General features: G+C 41.6%; 1 protein-coding gene across 2 annotated transcripts in view; it reads left to right on the forward strand.

Moving 5' to 3' along the window:
* Positions 1-19,881, forward strand: part of LOC137955991 (ABC transporter A family member 1) — a 104,915-nt gene that overhangs the window by 13,337 nt on the left and 71,697 nt on the right. For both annotated transcript variants that reach the window (XM_068803260.1, XM_068803261.1), the window contains 6 exons: positions 93-325; positions 450-564; positions 652-741; positions 1,032-1,231; positions 1,317-1,429; positions 2,008-2,114. In XM_068803260.1, coding sequence (XP_068659361.1) covers positions 93-325; positions 450-564; positions 652-741; positions 1,032-1,231; positions 1,317-1,429; positions 2,008-2,114 — 858 coding nt within the window. The remainder of the gene's footprint in view (positions 1-92; positions 326-449; positions 565-651; positions 742-1,031; positions 1,232-1,316; positions 1,430-2,007; positions 2,115-19,881) is intronic.

Raw genomic sequence — 19,881 nt, forward strand, 5'->3', positions numbered from 1 at the left:
AACTCTGGTTTCATGCTATACTAATTGCCGTTATTAGGTCCTTTGTTGTTACTGCATGTCTTAACTTTTCATAAAATTTGCTTCTTGTGCAGTTTGCTATCTCTTCTGCTATCATCACAGTCTGCTCGATGGGTAGTCTTTTCATGTATAGTGATAAATCGGTGGTGTTTATATACTTCTTTTCATTTGGCCTCAGTGCAATCATGCTCTCCTTTTTGATCTCTACGTTCTTTTCACGGGCCAAAACGGCTGTGGCAGTTGGTACACTGTCTTTTCTTGGAGCCTTCTTCCCTTATTACACTGTCAATGATCCTGCAGTTCCCATGTTAGTTACTTTTTTTTTTTTTTTTTGAATTGTATGTTAGTTGTTTATCAAATTGGGCTCTTTTGATTTGACTAGATTTGGATAAGTTTGAATACTGAAGAGCATTATTGATTATTACTACCAGGGTATCAAAGGTCTTGGCTTCTTTGCTCTCTCCTACAGCCTTTGCCCTTGGTACAGTAAATTTTGCTGATTACGAGCGTGCTCATGTTGGTCTTCGCTGGAGCAATATTTGGCAGGCAGATCTCTTCATCACTTCCAGTTTATTTCCCTTATTTTAGTGATTGAACACTTATTATTTGAGCCTAAAGAATAAATTTCTGTAGGCTTCTTCAGGTGTAAATTTTTTGGTATGCCTCTTGATGATGTATCTCGACACAATAATCTATTGTGGCTTTGGGCTCTACCTGGACAAGGTAACATATTGGAATCTGACAAATGGTTTTTCAATTTTTTTTATTGCTATTGCTGAAATTAAACGAAGATCATAAATTCTTCTCACATATAATTTGGTGGAAACTACAGTATGGTTCTTCTTGCACAGAAATTGAACAAGCAACATCATGGTTCTTCTTGCATATAACTCGGAACACGCTAATGCGTGGTCCTCTCTTTTCTTCTGTCCTGGGTTCTAACAGCTTTCTGATGTTCTGTTTCTGTATTTGGCAACTCTTCATTGGTTTACTACTCATGATTGTTCATACAGGTTTTGCCCAGAGAAAATGGAGTGCATTATCCATGGAACTTTTTATTTACTAAGAGCTTTTGGGGGAAGAAAAACAATCTAGAAGTCAAACTTAGTGACAAGGTGTCTGAAAGTGCTACAACTCTTGGATGTAAAGACTGTCCAGAACCTGCTATTGAAGCAATTAGCTTAGATATGAAACAACAAGAACTTGATGGCCGGTATGAAATCTTTTCCTTTTGGCAGATCTCAGCTGTACTGGCTCTTTCTTTTTAGATCTATAACATTATTTTCTCCCTCTTTCAGATGTATCCAGATTCAGAATTTACAAAAAGTCTATGTGACAAAAAAAGGAAAATGTTGTGCTGTGAACTCTTTACAACTCACTTTGTATGAGAACCAGATCCTTGCACTTCTAGGTATTTTTTGTTCATTCCCCTCTGACTTCCTGATGCAGGGGACCTATGTGTAGCTTGAAGCTACCCTTTGTTTCTTGAAGCACATTGCGTCAGTTGTATGATTATAGCTTGATTTTGGCCTAAGGAAGTTCTCTCTGTTAGAATTAGCTTCTTTACTGATATTCAGTTTTACTAATTGGACATTAAAATTGATACCAAAAAGGTACTCATTGAGTTAGATTAGAGACCAGCTTTGAACACTGATTCTGGTTAAAAAATCCCTTCTTGGTTCTAATCTGATGCAATAGTTTGTAGAAACACTTCTTGCCTCAGGACAAACATGTAAGTCTATACTTCTATGCGTTGTGGGAGATCAACATATCAAAAAGGGTTTCATTGAGTTAGATTAAAGACCAGCTTGAAAACTTATTCTGATAAAAAAAATTCCTTCTTGGTTTTAATGTGATGCAATATTTTATAAAAATATTTCTTGCCTTACGACAAGCATGTTAGTTGATACTTGTATGCATTGTGGGAGATAACATATCTGCATTAACTCTTTAAATCTCTTGCATAATAAGTTATATCGTACACCACAGGACATAATGGAGCTGGTAAGAGCACGACAATCGCAATGCTTGTTGGGCTTATTCCACCTACAGCTGGGGATGTTCTTGTATGTGGCAAGAATATTAGAACAGACATGGTATGTATAAACATTTTTTCTTTTAAACTTGTTGAGAGATAGCAAGTTACAAAGGCATCCTTGTAATTAACTTGGCTATTTCTCTACTTATTCATCTGGGATCATTGCTGTCCCATGAATTAGATCTCTTTTGTATGTTAGTTAGTGAGTGTGAATAGTCTTTTATGATACGTGCTGTTCTTAAGAGAGTTAAGGGTCGATTGTTGCCCTAAGCTCATTAATTTAATAAAGTAGGATCATTGTTTGGGATGGTTCCCCCTCTTTGTAATCTTGCTCTTTTGAGCCTTTTAATATAACTCAGCACTATTTTAATTTTTTTTTTAATAAAGTAGGATAACTCTGTCAGGCTTGGTGTCTTCAGCATTATTATGATGAATTAGTGTATTTGTGTTCTGATCTTTATGTTTCTTGAAGTCATATTTCAAGATCAGGGAACCATGTTGTTGATACTCTAGCAAAATCTGGTGTAGCAAGATCTTGTCTTTCAGTTGTAGATTCTTTCTTTAATGAGGCTTGAGGGCTCTTCCCTCCCCTGCTCTTGTATTTTTTTTGCTTATTTTTGTGAAGTTGGGTCCAAGGCCCATCCCAAAATGACTAGCCAACTCAACTAATAAACTCAAGATTTTTGTATACACCAATCCATGTGGGACTATTCCTTAGCACTCCCCTCACGTGTAGGCCCTCTTTTGTGGCTCTACAAGTGGATAATTTAGATGTAGGCTCTCTTTTGTTTGGTGTCTTGTTTGTTTGATTGCAAGACTAGAGGAGGGGCGTGTAGGCTCTCTTTTGTAGCTCTACAAGTGGATAATTTTAGGTGTAGGTCCTCTTTAGTGGCTCTACAAGTGAATAATTTTAGGTGTAAGCCCTCTTTTGTGACTCTACAAGTGGATAAATTTAGGTGTAGGCCCACGTATGAGTACCCGTTCTGATACCATGTGAAGTTGGGTCCAAGACCCATCCCATAATGACTAGCCAACTTAGGAAGTCTCTTTCCCAACTAATAAACTCAAGATCATTGTACTCACTAATCCATGTAGGACTATTCTTTAAAAATATTAATGCATCAAATTCAAATTCAAATTCAAATTCAAATTCAAAAAAAAAAAGGAAGATTAATGGTGGTAATGTTGCTGGTTTTGCAAAATCAGGTGTTATTACAAGATGTTGTCTTTCTGTCAGAGATTCTTTCTCCATTGGGGTTAACGGGTTCTCCTCTCCTTTTTTTGTTATTTCTTTCCTCATATTAATCATTTTCTATGAAAAGCTTAATGTTGGTAGTTTTGGGTGTTGGCCTCATCCTTCATCTCCTTCCTTGAGTTCATGGAAGGAGAGATCACTTTGCTAGTGCTAGAATCAGCCATGGGATCAATGTCCAATACAGCACAACATTGGACATTTCAAAATTTCACCAAATAATCTCAAAGTAATGGACAAAACTACATCCAAAATGACAATTCAGCCAGTGCAGTTATGCTAAATGCCTCCTTTTACACATACATATACTTCTGCAATAGAACAAGGAGCAATCAGTGAATAAATAATAACCAAAACACACTTAACCACTTCAATACTAATTAAATTTTCCAATAGTAGAAATTCCACCTAGAGAATTGCAAGAAGAGAGACCTGCGAGGTTCGATAAATAGGACAACACGTGGCACAACAACATCAAACATGGTCTACAATCCACAGTACACCGTCAACCAACCATTGTGCATGAGAGCAGAAAAATAATCTTTAATGGCCTTTTAGATAAAAAAAAAAAATCCCTTAAGAGATGATCTTAGGAAGTGAAATAAGGGAAGGGGATTTGTAGAACACACACAAGAAAATGAGCTATGTTAAATTGGGTCTAAGGCCCATCCCAAAATGACTAGCCAACTTAGGAAACCTCTTTCTCAACTATAAACTCAAGATATTTGTACTCACTAATCCATGTGAGACTATTCCTTAACACTCCCCCTCATGTGTAGGCCCTCTTTTGTGGCTCTACAAGTGGATAATTTAGGTGTAGGCCTTCTTTTGTGGCTCTACAAGTGGATAGTTTTAGGTGTAGGCCCTCTTTTGTGGCTCTACAAGTGGATAGTTTAGGTGTAGGCCCACTTTTGTGGCTCTACAAGTGGATAATTTAGGTGTAAGCCCTCTTTTGTAGTTCTACAAGTGAATAGTTTAGGTGTAAGCCCTTTTTTGTGGTTCTACAAGTGGATAGTTTAGGTGTAGGCCCACATACGAGTACTTGCTCTGATACCATGTTAAATTGGGTCTAAGGCCCATCCCAAAATGACTAGCCAACATAGGAAACCTCTTTCCCCACTAATAAACTCAAGATATTTGTACTCACTAATCCATGTGGGACTATTCCTTAACAAGCTATGGAGCGATGGAGCCGACAATGATAATCGAGGTCAGACTTGTTAGGAATTAGATGCCCTAATTCCAAACTAAAGAGAACAATAATAATAATCTTGGAAGAAAGAAAACGCAACCGTGAACAATCAAGCTTTATACAGGTTTGCCTTAAGGTGAGACTACGTCCTGTCTTCCGCCACTGCAGTAATCCACTATGAAGATTAAATTGTTTACAAGAGAGATTGCACACACTTATAGGTGTTGTTTTTCTCTAACCTTTCTCGGCCGCAACTGATACTCTTCGGATGATAAAACCCTAATAGTGGTGCCCCAAATATAAAGAGGAAACTAAGGCAACCGCGATAAAAGAGTTAAATTTCCAAACTGCCCTTAATGAAACAACAATTAATATATCTTGGACCATCCGTGTAGGGCGTTGATTATGTTCCACAATTTAACAATCTCCCACTTGGAGACTAATCCATCATCAATATCTCCTTTGCAGCGACAACAACTTCTCAATCCTCAGAGAGAAGTCCAATTGAAGTTACACAAATTCAATATCTCAATCGTAACAGTCTTTGTCAACATATCAATCGGATTCTGACTTCTTTGAATCTTCTCAAGTGTTAAGACTCCATCCTCCAGAGCCGATCTGATGAAGTGATAACGAACTTGTATGTGCTTTGTTCTGGCATGATAAAAAGGGTTTTTTGCTAAATAAATAACACTCTCACTGTCACAATACAACACATTCTTCCCATTCTTGGACGTAATTCTTCCAACAAATACTGCAACCATACCATCTCTTTGTTGGCTTTAGTCACAACGACATATTTTGCCTTAGTAGTGGAATGAACAACTATTTTTTGCAATTTAGAGACCCACTAACTGCTGTCCCACCCAATGTGTATACATATGCAGTGGTACTCTTCCTGCCATCAATGTCTCCAGCCATGTCAGCATCTACTTAACATGTAATCCCAAGTTTGACTTTTTGAAACATAAGGCTGAGTCTACAGTGCCTCTCAAATACCTGAGAATCCACTTCACTGCTTCCTTATGCTGCTTACCCGGATTACTCATATATCTGGTCTAGTGCACACCATGGCATACATGAGACTGCCAATTGCAGAAACATAAGGCACATTGGCCATGTAGGCTTGCTCTTGCTTTGTAGAAGGTGACTGCTCCTTAGATAGCCTAAAGTGACTTGCCAAAATAATACTCATTGGTTTTGCATCATTCATGTTGAATCTGCTCAGCACCTTCACATATTCTTCTTATGACAACTTCAAGACATCAATGTCCCTAGTAATCCTCATCCCAAGGATTTGTTTTGCAGCACCCTAATCCTTCATTGCAGACTTCTTGGACAACTCCCTTTTCAACTGATCTATTTCCCGTTTGCCAAGCACCTGTTATCAACATGTCATCAACATATAGCAGTAGAATGATGTATGAGTCATCAAACTTCTTCACATAACAACAATGATCCGCCTGGCACCTCAAGAAACCATTATTACTTAAAAAGGGGTCAAACTTCTTATACCCTTGTCTTAGAGCTTGTTTAAGACCATATAACCTCTTTTGATGTTTACACACCATTTTCTCCTTTCCTTGTGCTTTGAAACCCTATGGCTGCATCATGTAAATTTCTTCTTCCAAATCACCATGAAGAAATGCTGTCTTTACATCCAACTGCTCTAAGTGCAAGTCTTCATTTGCCACTAGTCTAATAGTAGTCACTTTCACTACAGGAGAGAAAATCTCAGTGTAGTGAATGCCTTATTTTTGTTGAAAAACCCTTTTATCACCAATCTTGCCTTGTACTGCTTGCTGCCATCATGTTCGTCTTTTATTCGGTACACCCATTTGTGGGCCTTCCTTGGTCGTGTGACCTATTTTACAATACTCTTAGATATGTGGGCCTTGGTCGTGTGGGCTTGGACCCTATCTTCCAACACTCCCCCTCAAGCTGGGGGTGAGAGAACATCAAGAACTCCCAGCTTGTTGCAAATGATGTATAAAATCTTTTTGTATAAAATGGCAGTCCTCCAATCTTCCAACACGCCCCCTCACGCTGGTGCTCTCTTCCATGAGGCCCAATTGGCCAATTCAGGGGGGTATAACATAGATGTAATAATAAGTTCCTCTGTCATGGTGTCCCAACCGTTGACATTTGATATTTTTGACGGGGTATTAAGTTCCTCCGTCATGGAATCCCAACTGTTGACATTTTTTATATTTTTGACGGGGTATTAAGTTCCTCTGTCATGGAATCCCAACTATTGACATTTGATATTTTTGACGGGGTATTAAGTTCCTTTGTCTTGGTTTCCCAACCCTGATATTTTTTTACAGGGCCCATCATGGTTTCTCAATTGTGATATCTTTTGACAGGGTATTAAGTTCCTCTGCCATGGTTTCCCAATCGTGATTTTTTTGATAGGGTATCCTCCGTCATGGTTTCCCAACCATGATATTTTTTTGACAGGGTATTAAGTTCCTCTGTCATGGTTTCCTAATCGTGATATTATTTGACGGGGTCAAATAAATGATGATATGAGAAAGGATACCAAGACCACCTCTTCATTAATAATAATGTCCCCAAAGAGACATAATAGCTATAGCTGAATATAACACTACCATCTTCCAACACATATAACACGAACCAAAATAATAAACCTTGTAGAAGGACCCATGAAATAATCATAATCCGATATAAATATTTTTTCTTAGATGCAGAAGCTTCATCTTTTGTGCTCCCCCTTTCTTGAATATTTTGGTAAAATAAACTTATCCACAACACATGAAATAAAATACCTCTTTCTTGTACTTTTTCTACTTCTCCCCCTCAAGTTGGTAGGTAATGGCAGTGATCCCAGCTTGAACCAAATATCATAGATGCAACAATAAACCTAAATAACAAAGTTGTAGTAATAAGCCCTCAAACTAGGGAGAAGTGAGATATTTTTTTGATATATCAACTCAAAAAGCGACGCAAAACAATGGGCTTAAATTCGGATTTTTCAATGCAATAGGATTCCAGCATGACCTTTGATTCTTCTAATGCGAATATATATTAAAATATAGATCAGATTGACATAAAATTTTTTCCTTGTGAAACTAGACTTAAATACCTTTCATCCAAGTATAACTTCTCTTCATAAAACATAATTATCAATAGACAAATAATCTGATAGATTTCAGTCTCTGTCATCTGGCCGAACTAAGTACTCTTTCTCCTTTTCTTTCCATAATGATCATTGACTCTTCCAAGATCAATATCTCCTTATAAAAATCTCAGATCGAGAATTTGTTGAAAGGTAAGAAAATAGACTTAAAAATATTTCTTTTGATATATAATTCTCCAGATAATGTCTCTTTCTTGATAGCATAAAATACCTCGGAAGTTGAAGCTTTCTGCTGCTGCTCAAACCTCTTTTGTAATCTGACCTTCGTTGCTTCAAATATCGATTTTCTTTTGTAGATAACTCAAATAAAAAATTGGTTGAATAGGTAAGAGAATAGACTTACAAATATTTATTTTGATATATATTTCTCCATATAAAGTCTCGTTCTTGATATCATAAAATACCTCAGAAGTTGAAGCTTTCTGCTGCTACTCGAACCTCTTATGCAATCTGACCTTTGCTGCTTCAAATATCGATTTCTCTTTGTAGATAACTCCGATTGGAAAAACTCTTTTTTTATTGGAAAGTAGACTCGAATATCTTTTCGTCAATATATAATTTGAAATATGAAATGCTCAGTATAGAGGTTTTAGCTCAGTATAGAGGTTAAAAACATAAAACAAACTACGTGTGTAGGGATTGCAAAAAAAAAAAAACTACGAACCCTAACTACTAGAGATGATAGATCAGAAAAGAATCACATTACCTCTGTGGGTTGACCATGTCAACTCACATAACCTACTCTGATACCATGTTGAATTTATGGAAAAAAGAAATACTTCATCGACTTTATTAACTTATTATAATCAGAGTACATGAACCTCTATTTATAATAGGGGAAGGTAGTAGAGTCCAATTACAATAAAACTACCTTTGTCCCAATTACACCCAAACTCTAACACTTAAGGATAAGCCTTAGCATAATTAAATAACTCAATATAAATAAAAGACAAACAGAACTCAAACTAGAACTCTTCTAGGACGTGACCATAAGATAAAGATGCCAACTCGTGGTTATCTTTGTGAGTCCTTTTTGATCTTCCAATTAGCTTGTGGTTATCTTTGTGAGTCCTTTTTGATCTTCAAACTTATGTGATAAGGATGCCAGCTCGTGGTAATCATGGTGGGTCCTACTTCTTATGTGCTTGGGCCCATCTTACAATACTCTTAGATATGTGGGCCTTCCTTGGTCATGTGGCCCCTCTTACAATACTCTTAGTTATGTGGGCCTTCTTTGGTTGTGTGGGCTTGGGCCCTATCTTCCAACATGGTAAGGATGTTCGATTCAAATGGGGAGAAACGAGCATCAGGTTACCGAGTTTTGGTGTCAATGTCTGAGAATGTGAGATTGGAAATGAGTTGGGATCTCTCCGCGTATCTGCATCGTGACAGAAACTGGTGGACAGGTCAGCAGGAGGAGGATGACAACCGTGATTGGGAGATGGTTCAAAACAAGGGGAAAAATCGACGTGTGGATATAAGGAACCCTGGAGCATAGTTCGTTTATGGAAACGCTGTGCTTACGATAAGCAATGTGGAGGGCTTAGGAATTTTTGTTCTCATCACTGTAAGGAATGGCGAGAAGCGCTCATTCCTCTCCATCTTGATGGCTGCTTGCTTCTCTTTCATTCACTAGTTCATTGCTGTCACTACTGACAGTAATTCTAGGAATGAGATTCCAATTACAATCAATAGAAGATACAATGTCAGCAATACTATCCGTGATGGACCAGTGGTGCCAAGGGGGGGAGCTGTCTTTGGAACACCAACTAATAACAATCTTCACTTATTGGCTTTAATATTGCTCCTAATGCATTAAATTCTATGGCTCATTACTTGGGATGTAAAATTGCAACGCCTCCTTGTACATATCTGGGATGCATTAAATTCTATGGCTCATTTCTTGGGATGTAAAATTGCAACGCCTTCCTGTACATATTTGGGTTTGCCTTTATCACCTTCATTGCCCTCCAAAAGCTCTTGGCACTCTGTTATTGAGCGTTTGGAAGGACGTCTGGCGGTTTAGAGAGGACGGTTTTTATCTTCATTTCAGATTCAACTGAGAATCAATGTTTTTATTGAGCGTTTGGAAGGACGTCTGGCGGTTTAGAGAGGACGGTTTTTATCTTCATTTCAGATTCAACTGAGAATCAATGTTTTTATTGAGCGTTTGGAGGAGTCATTTCAGACTCAACTGGGAATCAATGTTTTTATTGAGCGTTTGGAGGAGTCATTTCAGACTCAACTGGGAATTAATGTTTTTCCTATGCTGGTCCTTCAGGCATATCCGACTCAATGTCGGCAGAATTACATGGCCTTCTTAATGGATTGCGGGTGTTCAAAGACAAATGTAGTGGGCCTATTCACATCGAAGGAGATTCTGAGGTGGTGATTGGTTGGTGCCAGCGCAATTCTTCTCCCCCATGGAGGCATTGGGATGTATTCCAGGAGATTTGGATATTGTTTCTTCCTTTTCTTGTATTTGGTCTCACATTCCGAGATTTGCTAATTCGGCAGCAGTTGTGCTTGCTAAGGAGGGAGCTTTCCTGCAATCTCTCGTCGTAAAGGATTTGCGCCCACTGCTTTTGTAGTTTTGTGGTTTTCTCTTCCTTCTTTTAAATAAAATTACATCTTCATAAAAAAAAAAAAAAGATTTTTATCTAAGGGTGGTAAACTGGTTCTTATTAAGTCCTCTATGCATGACATTCCTTCTTATTTCCTTTCCCTTTATCGATGCCTTGCCTTTGTTTGCCAAAGAATTGAATTGTTCAAAAGAAAATTCCTGTGGGGACGACCGAATGATGAAAGGAAATACTCTCTGGTGAAAAGGGCTAAGGTATGTAAATCAAAATTTCTTGGTGGGCTCGGGATCCGTGATACTGTTACTACAAATTCAGCACTGCTACTTAAATGGATTTGGAAGTTTAACTTATCTCCTGAATTAATTTGGAGGAAATTGGTTGCTGCAAAAGCAAATAAACTGTTGGGTTGGTGGACTGAGGGAGGGTGATGTGATAGGTTGTCTCTTGTATGGAAAAAAATTGTAAAATTATTACCTGCTTTCAAATCTGCTGTAAAATGTTACTCTGGGACGGGTTTTGTAACAAGATTTTGGACCGATTGGTGGACCAGCGTTCACAGCTTCAACGTCAGCCACAACTTGATTTCAAATCTGGCAAAAAATATTGAAGCATCTATTTCAGACCAGCGAATTGATGGAACCTAAATCTCCAAAGATCACTCATTGATTCTGAGCCCTTGATAGCTTCTAATCTCATTATCGTTCTCTCTTCGGTAAGTCAAAAAAATTCGCTAGATACTCTTTTTTGGATGCCGAGCATGAAAGGTAATTTCTCAACTTCAACTGCTTGCTGCTTCCTGAGTTGTCCCAACCCTCCACAAATCAAACATCCAACCGCCATTGCATTGGCTTCGCATGTTCCCCCAAATTTTTTATTTGGTCTGCATGTTGGAACAAAGTCCTTACCTAGGACTCCCTAATTCGAATAGGTGCCCATGTTCCAGACCCTCTTTGCCCTTTTGCCAAACTTCTCCATAAACAACCACCCATATCCTTCTACATTGCGAGTATGCCTATTTTGTGTGGACCAGCCTGCTTAACAAAATCAGTCTCCAATACTGTTCCTCTCAAAATCTCTCTTCAACCATCCTCTCATTTACAAATACGAACCTTCCAAAACTTAGAAAATTATTAATATCTTGTTGTGTGGGGCATCTAATTTGGGTGTTATGGAAAGAAAGGAATAACCGTAAATTTAATCTAAAGTCTACTCCTGGAGAAGCATTGGTTGAAAAAATTATTGGTCAAGTTACTAAGTGGATCTTATTGCGTAAGGAATTTAGAAACCTTCGAGGATCAAACTTTCGTGAGAACTGGCGAGTCATTGCTGACATGTCTTATCCAACTCGCCCCCTAGGATGGCGATTTGGTCTCCTCCCCCTAAAGGCAATTACAAATTGAATTTCGATGGGAGCTCGTTTGGATGTCCGGGCCCAGCAGGTTTTGGTGGTGTTATTCATGTCGAAAATGGAATTGTTCATTTTTCCTATGTTGGGCCGATTGGAAATGCGGACTCTATTACTGCTGAATTATCTGGATTACTTAATGGACTTCAAATCTTTCATAGTCGTCTCTCAGGTCCCCTCTATATTAAAGGTGATTCAAAAGTTGTCATAAATTGGTGTGCAAAGATTGATCATCCTCCTTGGCGGCATTGGAATATGTTCTACAATATATGTAATTTAATTTCTGTTTTAAATTGTAAATGGAATTGTGTTCCTAGATCTGCTAATCATTTAGCTGATGTTCAGACTAAATTAGGCGTCTCTCTCCAACACGTTGTTGTGGAGGGAGACCTTGTTTAGCAAGGTATTGCAATCTTCATATTTTCTTTTAATACAACTTATACATCATTTTTCAAAAAAAAAAAAACTTGCCATGGAGACGATCCTTGAAGATTTGGAGGCTGAACAACAGAGCACTAACTTTAGCAGTATTAGAATCGGCAATGCCCATCGGACCAACATAAGAAAGAATAGGGTCACCATTGTGACCTCTAAACACACCGCCTGCTCCAGCCGGTCTAGGACAACCAATAACACTACCATCAAAATTCAGCTTAATGTAGTCACAAAGGGAGGATCTCAGATGACCATACTCGGAGTTTTGCAGGGGCCAAACATATGGGCGATCAAACTCCAATTTTCCCGAAGGGAAACACCCTATAGAGGGGCAAATTCCTTTCTTGTATGAAACCAACTTGAGATGAGGCCCACGACATGAGAAGCTGTGTTGTCCGGGGTGCAAGCTTTGGAGTTGAATCTCAGGTTGTTCTGCTCGAGCCAAATGCACCATGGAACAGGTGCAAGACATGTCGAAAGTATTAACTTGCCCAACCGAGGAAGGTGAATCCCTCGAACCATCTCAAAGGTGCCGAAGAGGTCCTGATGTAGCCCCACTTGGAGTCTAATCTTTTAAAAAATCTTCATCTAGACTTGCCACGAAAATCCAGTGTAAGAAGACATGTTGGACTGTCTCATCGCACTCACCACAAAGGGGACAAGAAAGATCAGGGGCGGTGAAGCCTCTTCTATGAAGGTTATCCGAGGTAAGAAGCTGTCCTTTGATGGCCGACCATACGAAAAATTTGATTTTGCTTGGTACTGAGAGTTTCCAAGCCAGATTTGCCTTGTACTCATGTTTATTGTAGTCTTGCTTTCTGATATGAGAGTAAGCAGAAGTAACAGTGAATAGGCCAGTAGTGTTGGGCTTCCAAATCAACTTATCAACTGAATGCTCCCGCATAATAGTACTGTTGAGTCTGGTTAGGAGAGCAAAAAGCCAATGATTCCTCATCATTTAGTCCTTGGGGAAACGGGAGACTCCACGACCGATCGCTCCATGAATTGGCCACAGAGTAAGAGAGGTCTCTAGCCACCCTATGCAGCCCCGGGAAGTCCTTCGAGAGGGATCGGGGGCCACACCATTCATCCGATCAGAAGATAAGGGTCCTTCCATTGCCCGTGTGAAACAAGGTAGCATCTCTGAATACTGGAAGGAACTTGAAGATTGATTTCCATATCGGGGATAGGAGTCGAGCAGCGCCACCCTCTCTCCACCAGGCACCCGAAAACTGAAGGTTGAATTTAACCATATTCCTCCATAAACTGTTATGATTGTTGTTGAAATTCCAAATCTATTTGAGCATAAGAGCTTTGTTCATTTCCCTTGTAGGCCGGATGCCCAATCCTCCCCTATTATGAGGCATGCAAATATCCTTCCAACTAATCAAATGGTATCTGAAGGTGTCTTCTGAACCTCTCTAGAGAAATCACCGACGGATGACATCAATTTTGGAGCAAACAGAGGCCGGACAGTGCATGAATGATAACATATAGTTTTGCAGCCCTACTAGACAAGGGTTGAGGAGAGTGAGACGCCCCGTTGTAGACAGGTGCTTACCCCTCCAAGTGGCTAGCCTCTTTTCAAATTTCTGAATGAGGGGGGACCATAGTGACGTCGAAGGCCGAGAATCAAAAAGTGGGAGCCCAAGATATGTAACTGGCACATTTTCCACAGAGCATCCCAAGTAGTCTGCCATATCCTGAAGCCCAGCTGGATCAATGTGGTAGCCAAGAAGAGTAGTTTTTCCCCAGTTTATGTTCTAATCGGAAGCCAATTCAAATAATCCCAAAACAACACAATTTTCTAATCTGATCCATAGTACCAACCCTGAAGCAAATAGTGTCATCCGCAAATCGGAGGATCGGAATATCAAAGGCTGTGCAATCTGTCGTGGGGAGGAGTCATCCCATGTTCTTGGCCGAGTAGATCAAGGAGGATAGATATTTTGCTGTCATGTTGAAGAGCAAGGGGGAGAAGGGATCTCCTTGTCTGATTCCCCTGGTTCCCTTAAAATACCCACAAACTGTTCCGTTGAGAAAGACGGAGTAGCTTGCAGCGGAGATGCAACTTTGGATCCAAAAGCCATTTTTCCCCGAATCCCATCTTCCCCAAGAGGGTGTCCAGAAACTTCTAGTTAAATTTGTCAAATGCCTTTTCGAAGTCAAACTTGAGGATAAATCTGGGGAGTTCGAGGACCTTGAAATGATGTCGACATGCCATGGCCGAATCAAGAATGTTTTTTCCCTTAATAAAAGCACTCTAGCCATGATGAATGTCAATAGGGAGGACTGCCTTGAGTTGATAAGCAAGGAGGCGTGCAATCACCTTATATGCACTGGTGGTGAGATTGATCGGCCGGAAGTCGGATGGGAGGTTTGCCCCATCTTTTTTAGGGATGAGGGCGATGAAAGAGGCTCCAATGCTCCTATATTTGATGCCATACTGATAAAAGAAGTGGGCCATGCCAGAAATGTCGTCTTTGATGAAGGGCCAACAACGACGATAAAATTTCCCTTTGAATCCATCCGGGCCCGGAGCGTGATCTAGAGGAAAACCAAGGGCTGCAATTTCAATTTCCCGACTAGAAAAGGGGAGCTCGATGAGGCTAGCTACAGTTGATGGAATAGCTAGGAGGTTAACCCTTTGGAAGAAGGGGGGGGGGGGGGGGGGGGGGGGGGGGGGGGCAGGCTGGTGATCAGAGTATAAATCTATAAAAAAATTCACCAGTGAGTCAGAAATAAGGGTTCGGTCTGAGGTGGTCTCACTGTTGACGCTAAGCATTGTGATGTGGTGGACCCTTCTTCGTGTAGAGGCGATTGCATGGAGGAATTTAATATTAGCATCCCCATCGGAGAACCATTTGAATCTTGCACGTTGCTGTGAACTAGCTTGTTGTGGGTGAGGACTGCAATTGCCCTTGAAGGGCGTACCTTTGAGAGACTTCTGGAGAAGAGAGACATCTAGACTCCTCCTCAGAGTCGAGAGCGGCTATCTGAGCAAGGGCATTGGCTCTCACAGCTGAGGAAGAAACCTTCTTTTCGGAGGCCTAGGACCGTAGCAACGGCTTCAACATCTTGAGATTGATTGGGAAGGTCCATCCGCTCGGGCCAACAATGCTCATATTCTCCCAAAAGGATTGGACAGATAGATCAAAAGAGGGGTCTACCATCCAATTATTATTGAATCTGAAAGAGGATAGGGGGTGCAACTACCAAAATGGGTATCAACCATAATTGGCCAATGATCAGAGACGACTCGATTGAGTACTTTGCCAGAGACATTACTGTAGAGCTAAAGCCAATCATTGCTGGCTAAGAATCGGTCCAACTTTGAGAGGATAGGGGGCTGCCTGCCATTTGACCAAGTGAAGGCCTTCCCAGATAGGGTAATCTCATCCACGTCCCTGCTGCCAATAAAGTCAGCAAAAAGCTTCATGGAGGTTGTGATTCTTCAGGACGACATGGATTTCTCATAGCAGAAGCGAGTAACATTGAAGTCGCCCACAAGCATCAGAGGAATAGGCCACATTTGACAAGTCTTCAATAGATCCTCCCAAAAGAGGTGGCACTCATGGTGTTTGGTAGGGCCGTAGACCCCAACTAGGCTCCAAATGCTCCCCGAATCTCTGGCTCACAGCTTGATGCCAAGGGAGTAAGAGCCACAACAACGATCAAGCACGTCAATAGTATTGGTGTCCCACATCAGTAGGATACCGTCAACCGCTCCCACTGCATCCACTGAAGCCCACTCGGGCTCCTTTAGGACCCACAACTCTCGGATGTATCCAAGGAGAAGAGAAATCGTCTTGGTTTCTTGGAGAACAACAACATTTGCCTTGGTAGAGGCAAGGAGGTTTGGAATGGAGGCGCTGCAACGCAAGGACCCAATTCCACGAACATTCCAGGAGAGAATAATCATTGATCCTTTATCTTCTTCTTTGACTTCTCAGATGGGTGGTTCCATTATTTGGGCCCCGGTTTCTGGGTCGTATTGGTGTTGTTTTGACTGGAGAGCAGCCACAAACTTTTGAGCTCTTTCACCCGGCTCTGGAAGGATGAAATCTCTCGTCTCTGGGTTATGGGGGTACCGAGTGGTGGCACTGGGTCCTTCCTGTAGAAGCTGTCTTTGTTGACCTCTAGCTCGGCATTGGCAGGTGACAACGGGAGGGGGAGGAGTTTTTTGCTTGTGACCACGGTGAGTGCGCTCGCTAGTTCCGGACTCTTGCGTCAGAGAGGCATTTTCGTGGTGGGGATTTCTTGGTGGTGAGGGAGGGGGAGAGTCCATTATCCGGGGGAAAGCTTGTGGAGTGTAGGGGCTAAGAGGACGATTTATAGGGGGGGGGGGTTAGGTTCTGTCCGGGCCAGGGGTATTTTTTGTGGGGGACGGGTGGGTGGATGGGTAAGTGATGTGTCGGATAAGTGGGAAAGTCGGGGGGTCAACGATAATAAGTCTCTTGCTAGCTATAAAGCTGCTTGGGGGGAATCGAATCCGCTAGGGGGGCAGAGTCCAGAGGTGCATTTCCCAGAGCATTGACTGGCTGTGTGATTTCCTGAGGCTTGATTGTGCTTTCGAGGACCACATTTCTAAAACCATCCATCACAACGATGCTGATACGGATCCAATACTGCGCTTTATCCACCATGACACATCTGAAATATTGCTCTTTACACGGGTGAAGAGGATTGATGAGGATCTGGGCCTCATCCAGATGGTGCCAGTGCTCCGTGAGTAGGTCCAAAGCAATGATGGAGCCAAACTCAGACACGATTCTCGAGAACCGCATTCTACCATAGCTCGGTAGGAAGCCCTTTAATAGTGACCCATTGGCCGTACTGGCTGGATGGTGCTGAGAGGAGCCACTCTGAGGCCCCAATGATGCATGAGGTGGTGTGATGTATGAGGGCAAGAGCCGCAGAAGACTCCTGCTGGGTTCCGAAATGAACAAGCCAAGTTTGGGGACTGAGATAGGAGATTCTATGAGTGTAAGGGAGGTGAAGTTCGTCAATCAGCCAGTGAAGAATGCTGGATTTGATGACGCTGGGGGATGTTTGGATGAGAATGGAGCGAGTCAAAATTCTACGCCTGTCATGGAGAAGGTTTGGAAGGATTTGAATGATTTCGGATGTTTCTGTGGGGGGGATCTTACTCTGGCATCACTGGGGAGGATCGGTGTTTCTACTGGATCTAGCATCGGGGAGAGGCTTTGGAGTGCAACGACTAGCTCATTCCAGCCAAAACCTGAGTTTGTGGCCTCGGGGATGAACAATCTGGCCAAAACGGAGGTTCCTCTTCTGTGGGTGACTTGACATTCTCGGCGACCACGGAAGGTAGTCACTGAGAAGAGGAAGATCGAATCCTGTGACCAAAGTTCACGGGATTTCTCTATTTCCGTGGTGGCTCATTGGAACTAAACCCTGAAGCTATGGATTGTGTCCACTGGGACGCAAATGAAGGAAAGCTTTGATCAATCAACTGAGGAGATACGGATCATCGGATTAGTTTTCCGGGCGACTTTCTCAACGGTAACTCTACATTTTCCATAGCTGAAGCGGAAAAGATTATTTTGCTTCTTTCGTCGGGAGATCGTCGTCCAACAAGCTTCGTAGTCCTCCGTCAAAGCCTCAGAAAGCTCATCGGAGCGGTGGTCTGACGGATCCGACCGTCTGTTGGATTTTCTTCCTCGCCCGTGGAGAGACATTTTTTTCGTTTCTTCTCGTCGCAGCTTCATTGCGTTTTCTACCGGTGTTAGAAATGTTTTCGATGGCCTTGCCAGAGTGGCGGTGGCTGTTGGGATTGGTCTAGTCGCCGGCCGTGGGAACGATGATAGTCGGGGAGCTTTCTCTCTCATTTTGATTTTTGGCGAACATTAGCGATTTCAAAATCGCATGGCACACGATGTGATGCAGTTGGCGTATGATAAGCTCGGTCTCCTCTCACACGATTACGATCGCTCTCCTCTCTCGCAAAATCACATCGTAAAGGATTATCGAGGCAACCTTGTTATGGCATGGATTTACATCCCCGAGCATGTTGACAATTCGCCTGGTCCCCCATTCCTACCCCCTTCCACCACACCCATGACCAATCATGAAACCTAGTTAACTCACTTTCCCCCCTTACTGAACATAAATACCACCTCGCATTCAACTCCACCACCCATCCAGCCTAACCATGATGATTCCATTCGTACCCCATCTCTGACTTTGGCTATCAATCTCCTGCCTGACTCCTTGCAAGGGGAAGACAATCCCTCACTTCCGCAGTTTTCGTTACCATGATTGAGCCCCATTGGAATCATTCCAGCCTCGCCTCTTGATTCAATGCTCGTCTTTGAGCTGGACTACTTGCCAAGAATATCCTACTTGGGCTCCCTTGATTGGCTTGTTCTCTTCCAATCTTCAGGTGATAAAGCCACTGCATTGAATGTCCTATCTTGCTGCCATCTGCCATTGTCAAAAATTATGGAATGGGAACCGTCCGTCCTTGCCAGTCCCTTTGGGCAGTGGATTTCTATTTGGTGTATTCTGGTGGAACTCTGGACCGACAACACCCTCTACAGCATTGCTACAATCTCTGAGCGGCCACTGAGAACGGCGAATGACAGCTCCAGAAAAACCAGGCTGGACATTAACCAGCTCTTCATTGCTCTGACAAAGCATTGGTATGGCCAATCCTTTCTCAAAATAATGGTAGGCGAAGATTACTATTGGACCAAGGTGGTGTTTGATGACCAGTTCCCCATAGTTGATCACGCAAGATGTATTCAAATTTTGTTCTTTAATTTTGATTTATCTAGCTAACTTGGCTAGCATTCCTTGACCTCCTTAATGAAATTTCACTTTCTCCAAAAAAATGTGAAGTGATTTTATTAAATTTTCTATTTCCTAATAGCTTAGCTAAATTTGGAACCTCCCAGCAATGTCTGTGTGGGAGTGTATGTGTTGGAGTATTTTTTCTGGCTGTCACTTGTGATGAGACTGATTTTGGACTTCATGCGCAAGACAGGCAAGTTAATTCTTTCAGCCTGTCTTGCGCATGTTCCATGGTGTATTTGGCTCGAGCGGAATAACTGGATATTTAACTCCAAAGCTAGCACCCCAGACAAAATGGCTTCTCATGCCGTTAGCCTCATCACGAGTTGGCTTCATACAAAGAAGGATTTTTCCACTCTATCGGGGGTTTCCCTTCAGGAAAATTGGAATTTGATTGCTCATATGTCTGGCCCCAGCAGAGTTCCAAGTATGGCTATCTGGGATCCTCCCCTTTGCGACTGCATAAAACTGAATTTTGATGGTAGTACTATTGGATGTCCTGGACCAGCAGGAGCAGGTAGTGTGTTCAGAGGTCACAATGGATACCCTATTCTTTCTTATGCTGGACCGGTGGGCATTGCCGATTCTAATACTGCTGAGGTTAGTGCTCCGCTATTAGGCCTCCAAATCTTCAGGGATTGTCTCCATGGCAAATTAATCATTGAAGGCGACTCGAAGACGGTTATTAGTTGTTCCAAGGACAACCTCCCCCTTGGCGCCACTGGCCAATCACTGATAGTATTGCTGACATTGTATCTTCTACACATTGTAATTGGAATCTCATTCCTAGATCAGCCAACTCTTTGGCATTGGCAAAATTCGGAACTTCCCAGCAATCTCTCATTGTATGGGAAAGATTCCCTCCTTTGTAATATGTCTTTTGAGTTTTTGTCTTAATAAAAATCAGTATTATTTAAAAATAAAAAAATATTTAGAAAGTCAAAGTGTATTAGCTTTGGGAGTCATTTTTATTTTCTACTTTT

The sequence above is a fragment of the Aristolochia californica genome, unplaced genomic scaffold (assembly GCF_029961685.1).
Source record: "Aristolochia californica isolate CCGP_79_NKW_82.1479 unplaced genomic scaffold, dmAriCali1.0.hap1 SCAF_2, whole genome shotgun sequence".
In the NCBI taxonomy this organism is placed as follows: Eukaryota; Viridiplantae; Streptophyta; class Magnoliopsida; order Piperales; family Aristolochiaceae; genus Aristolochia; species Aristolochia californica.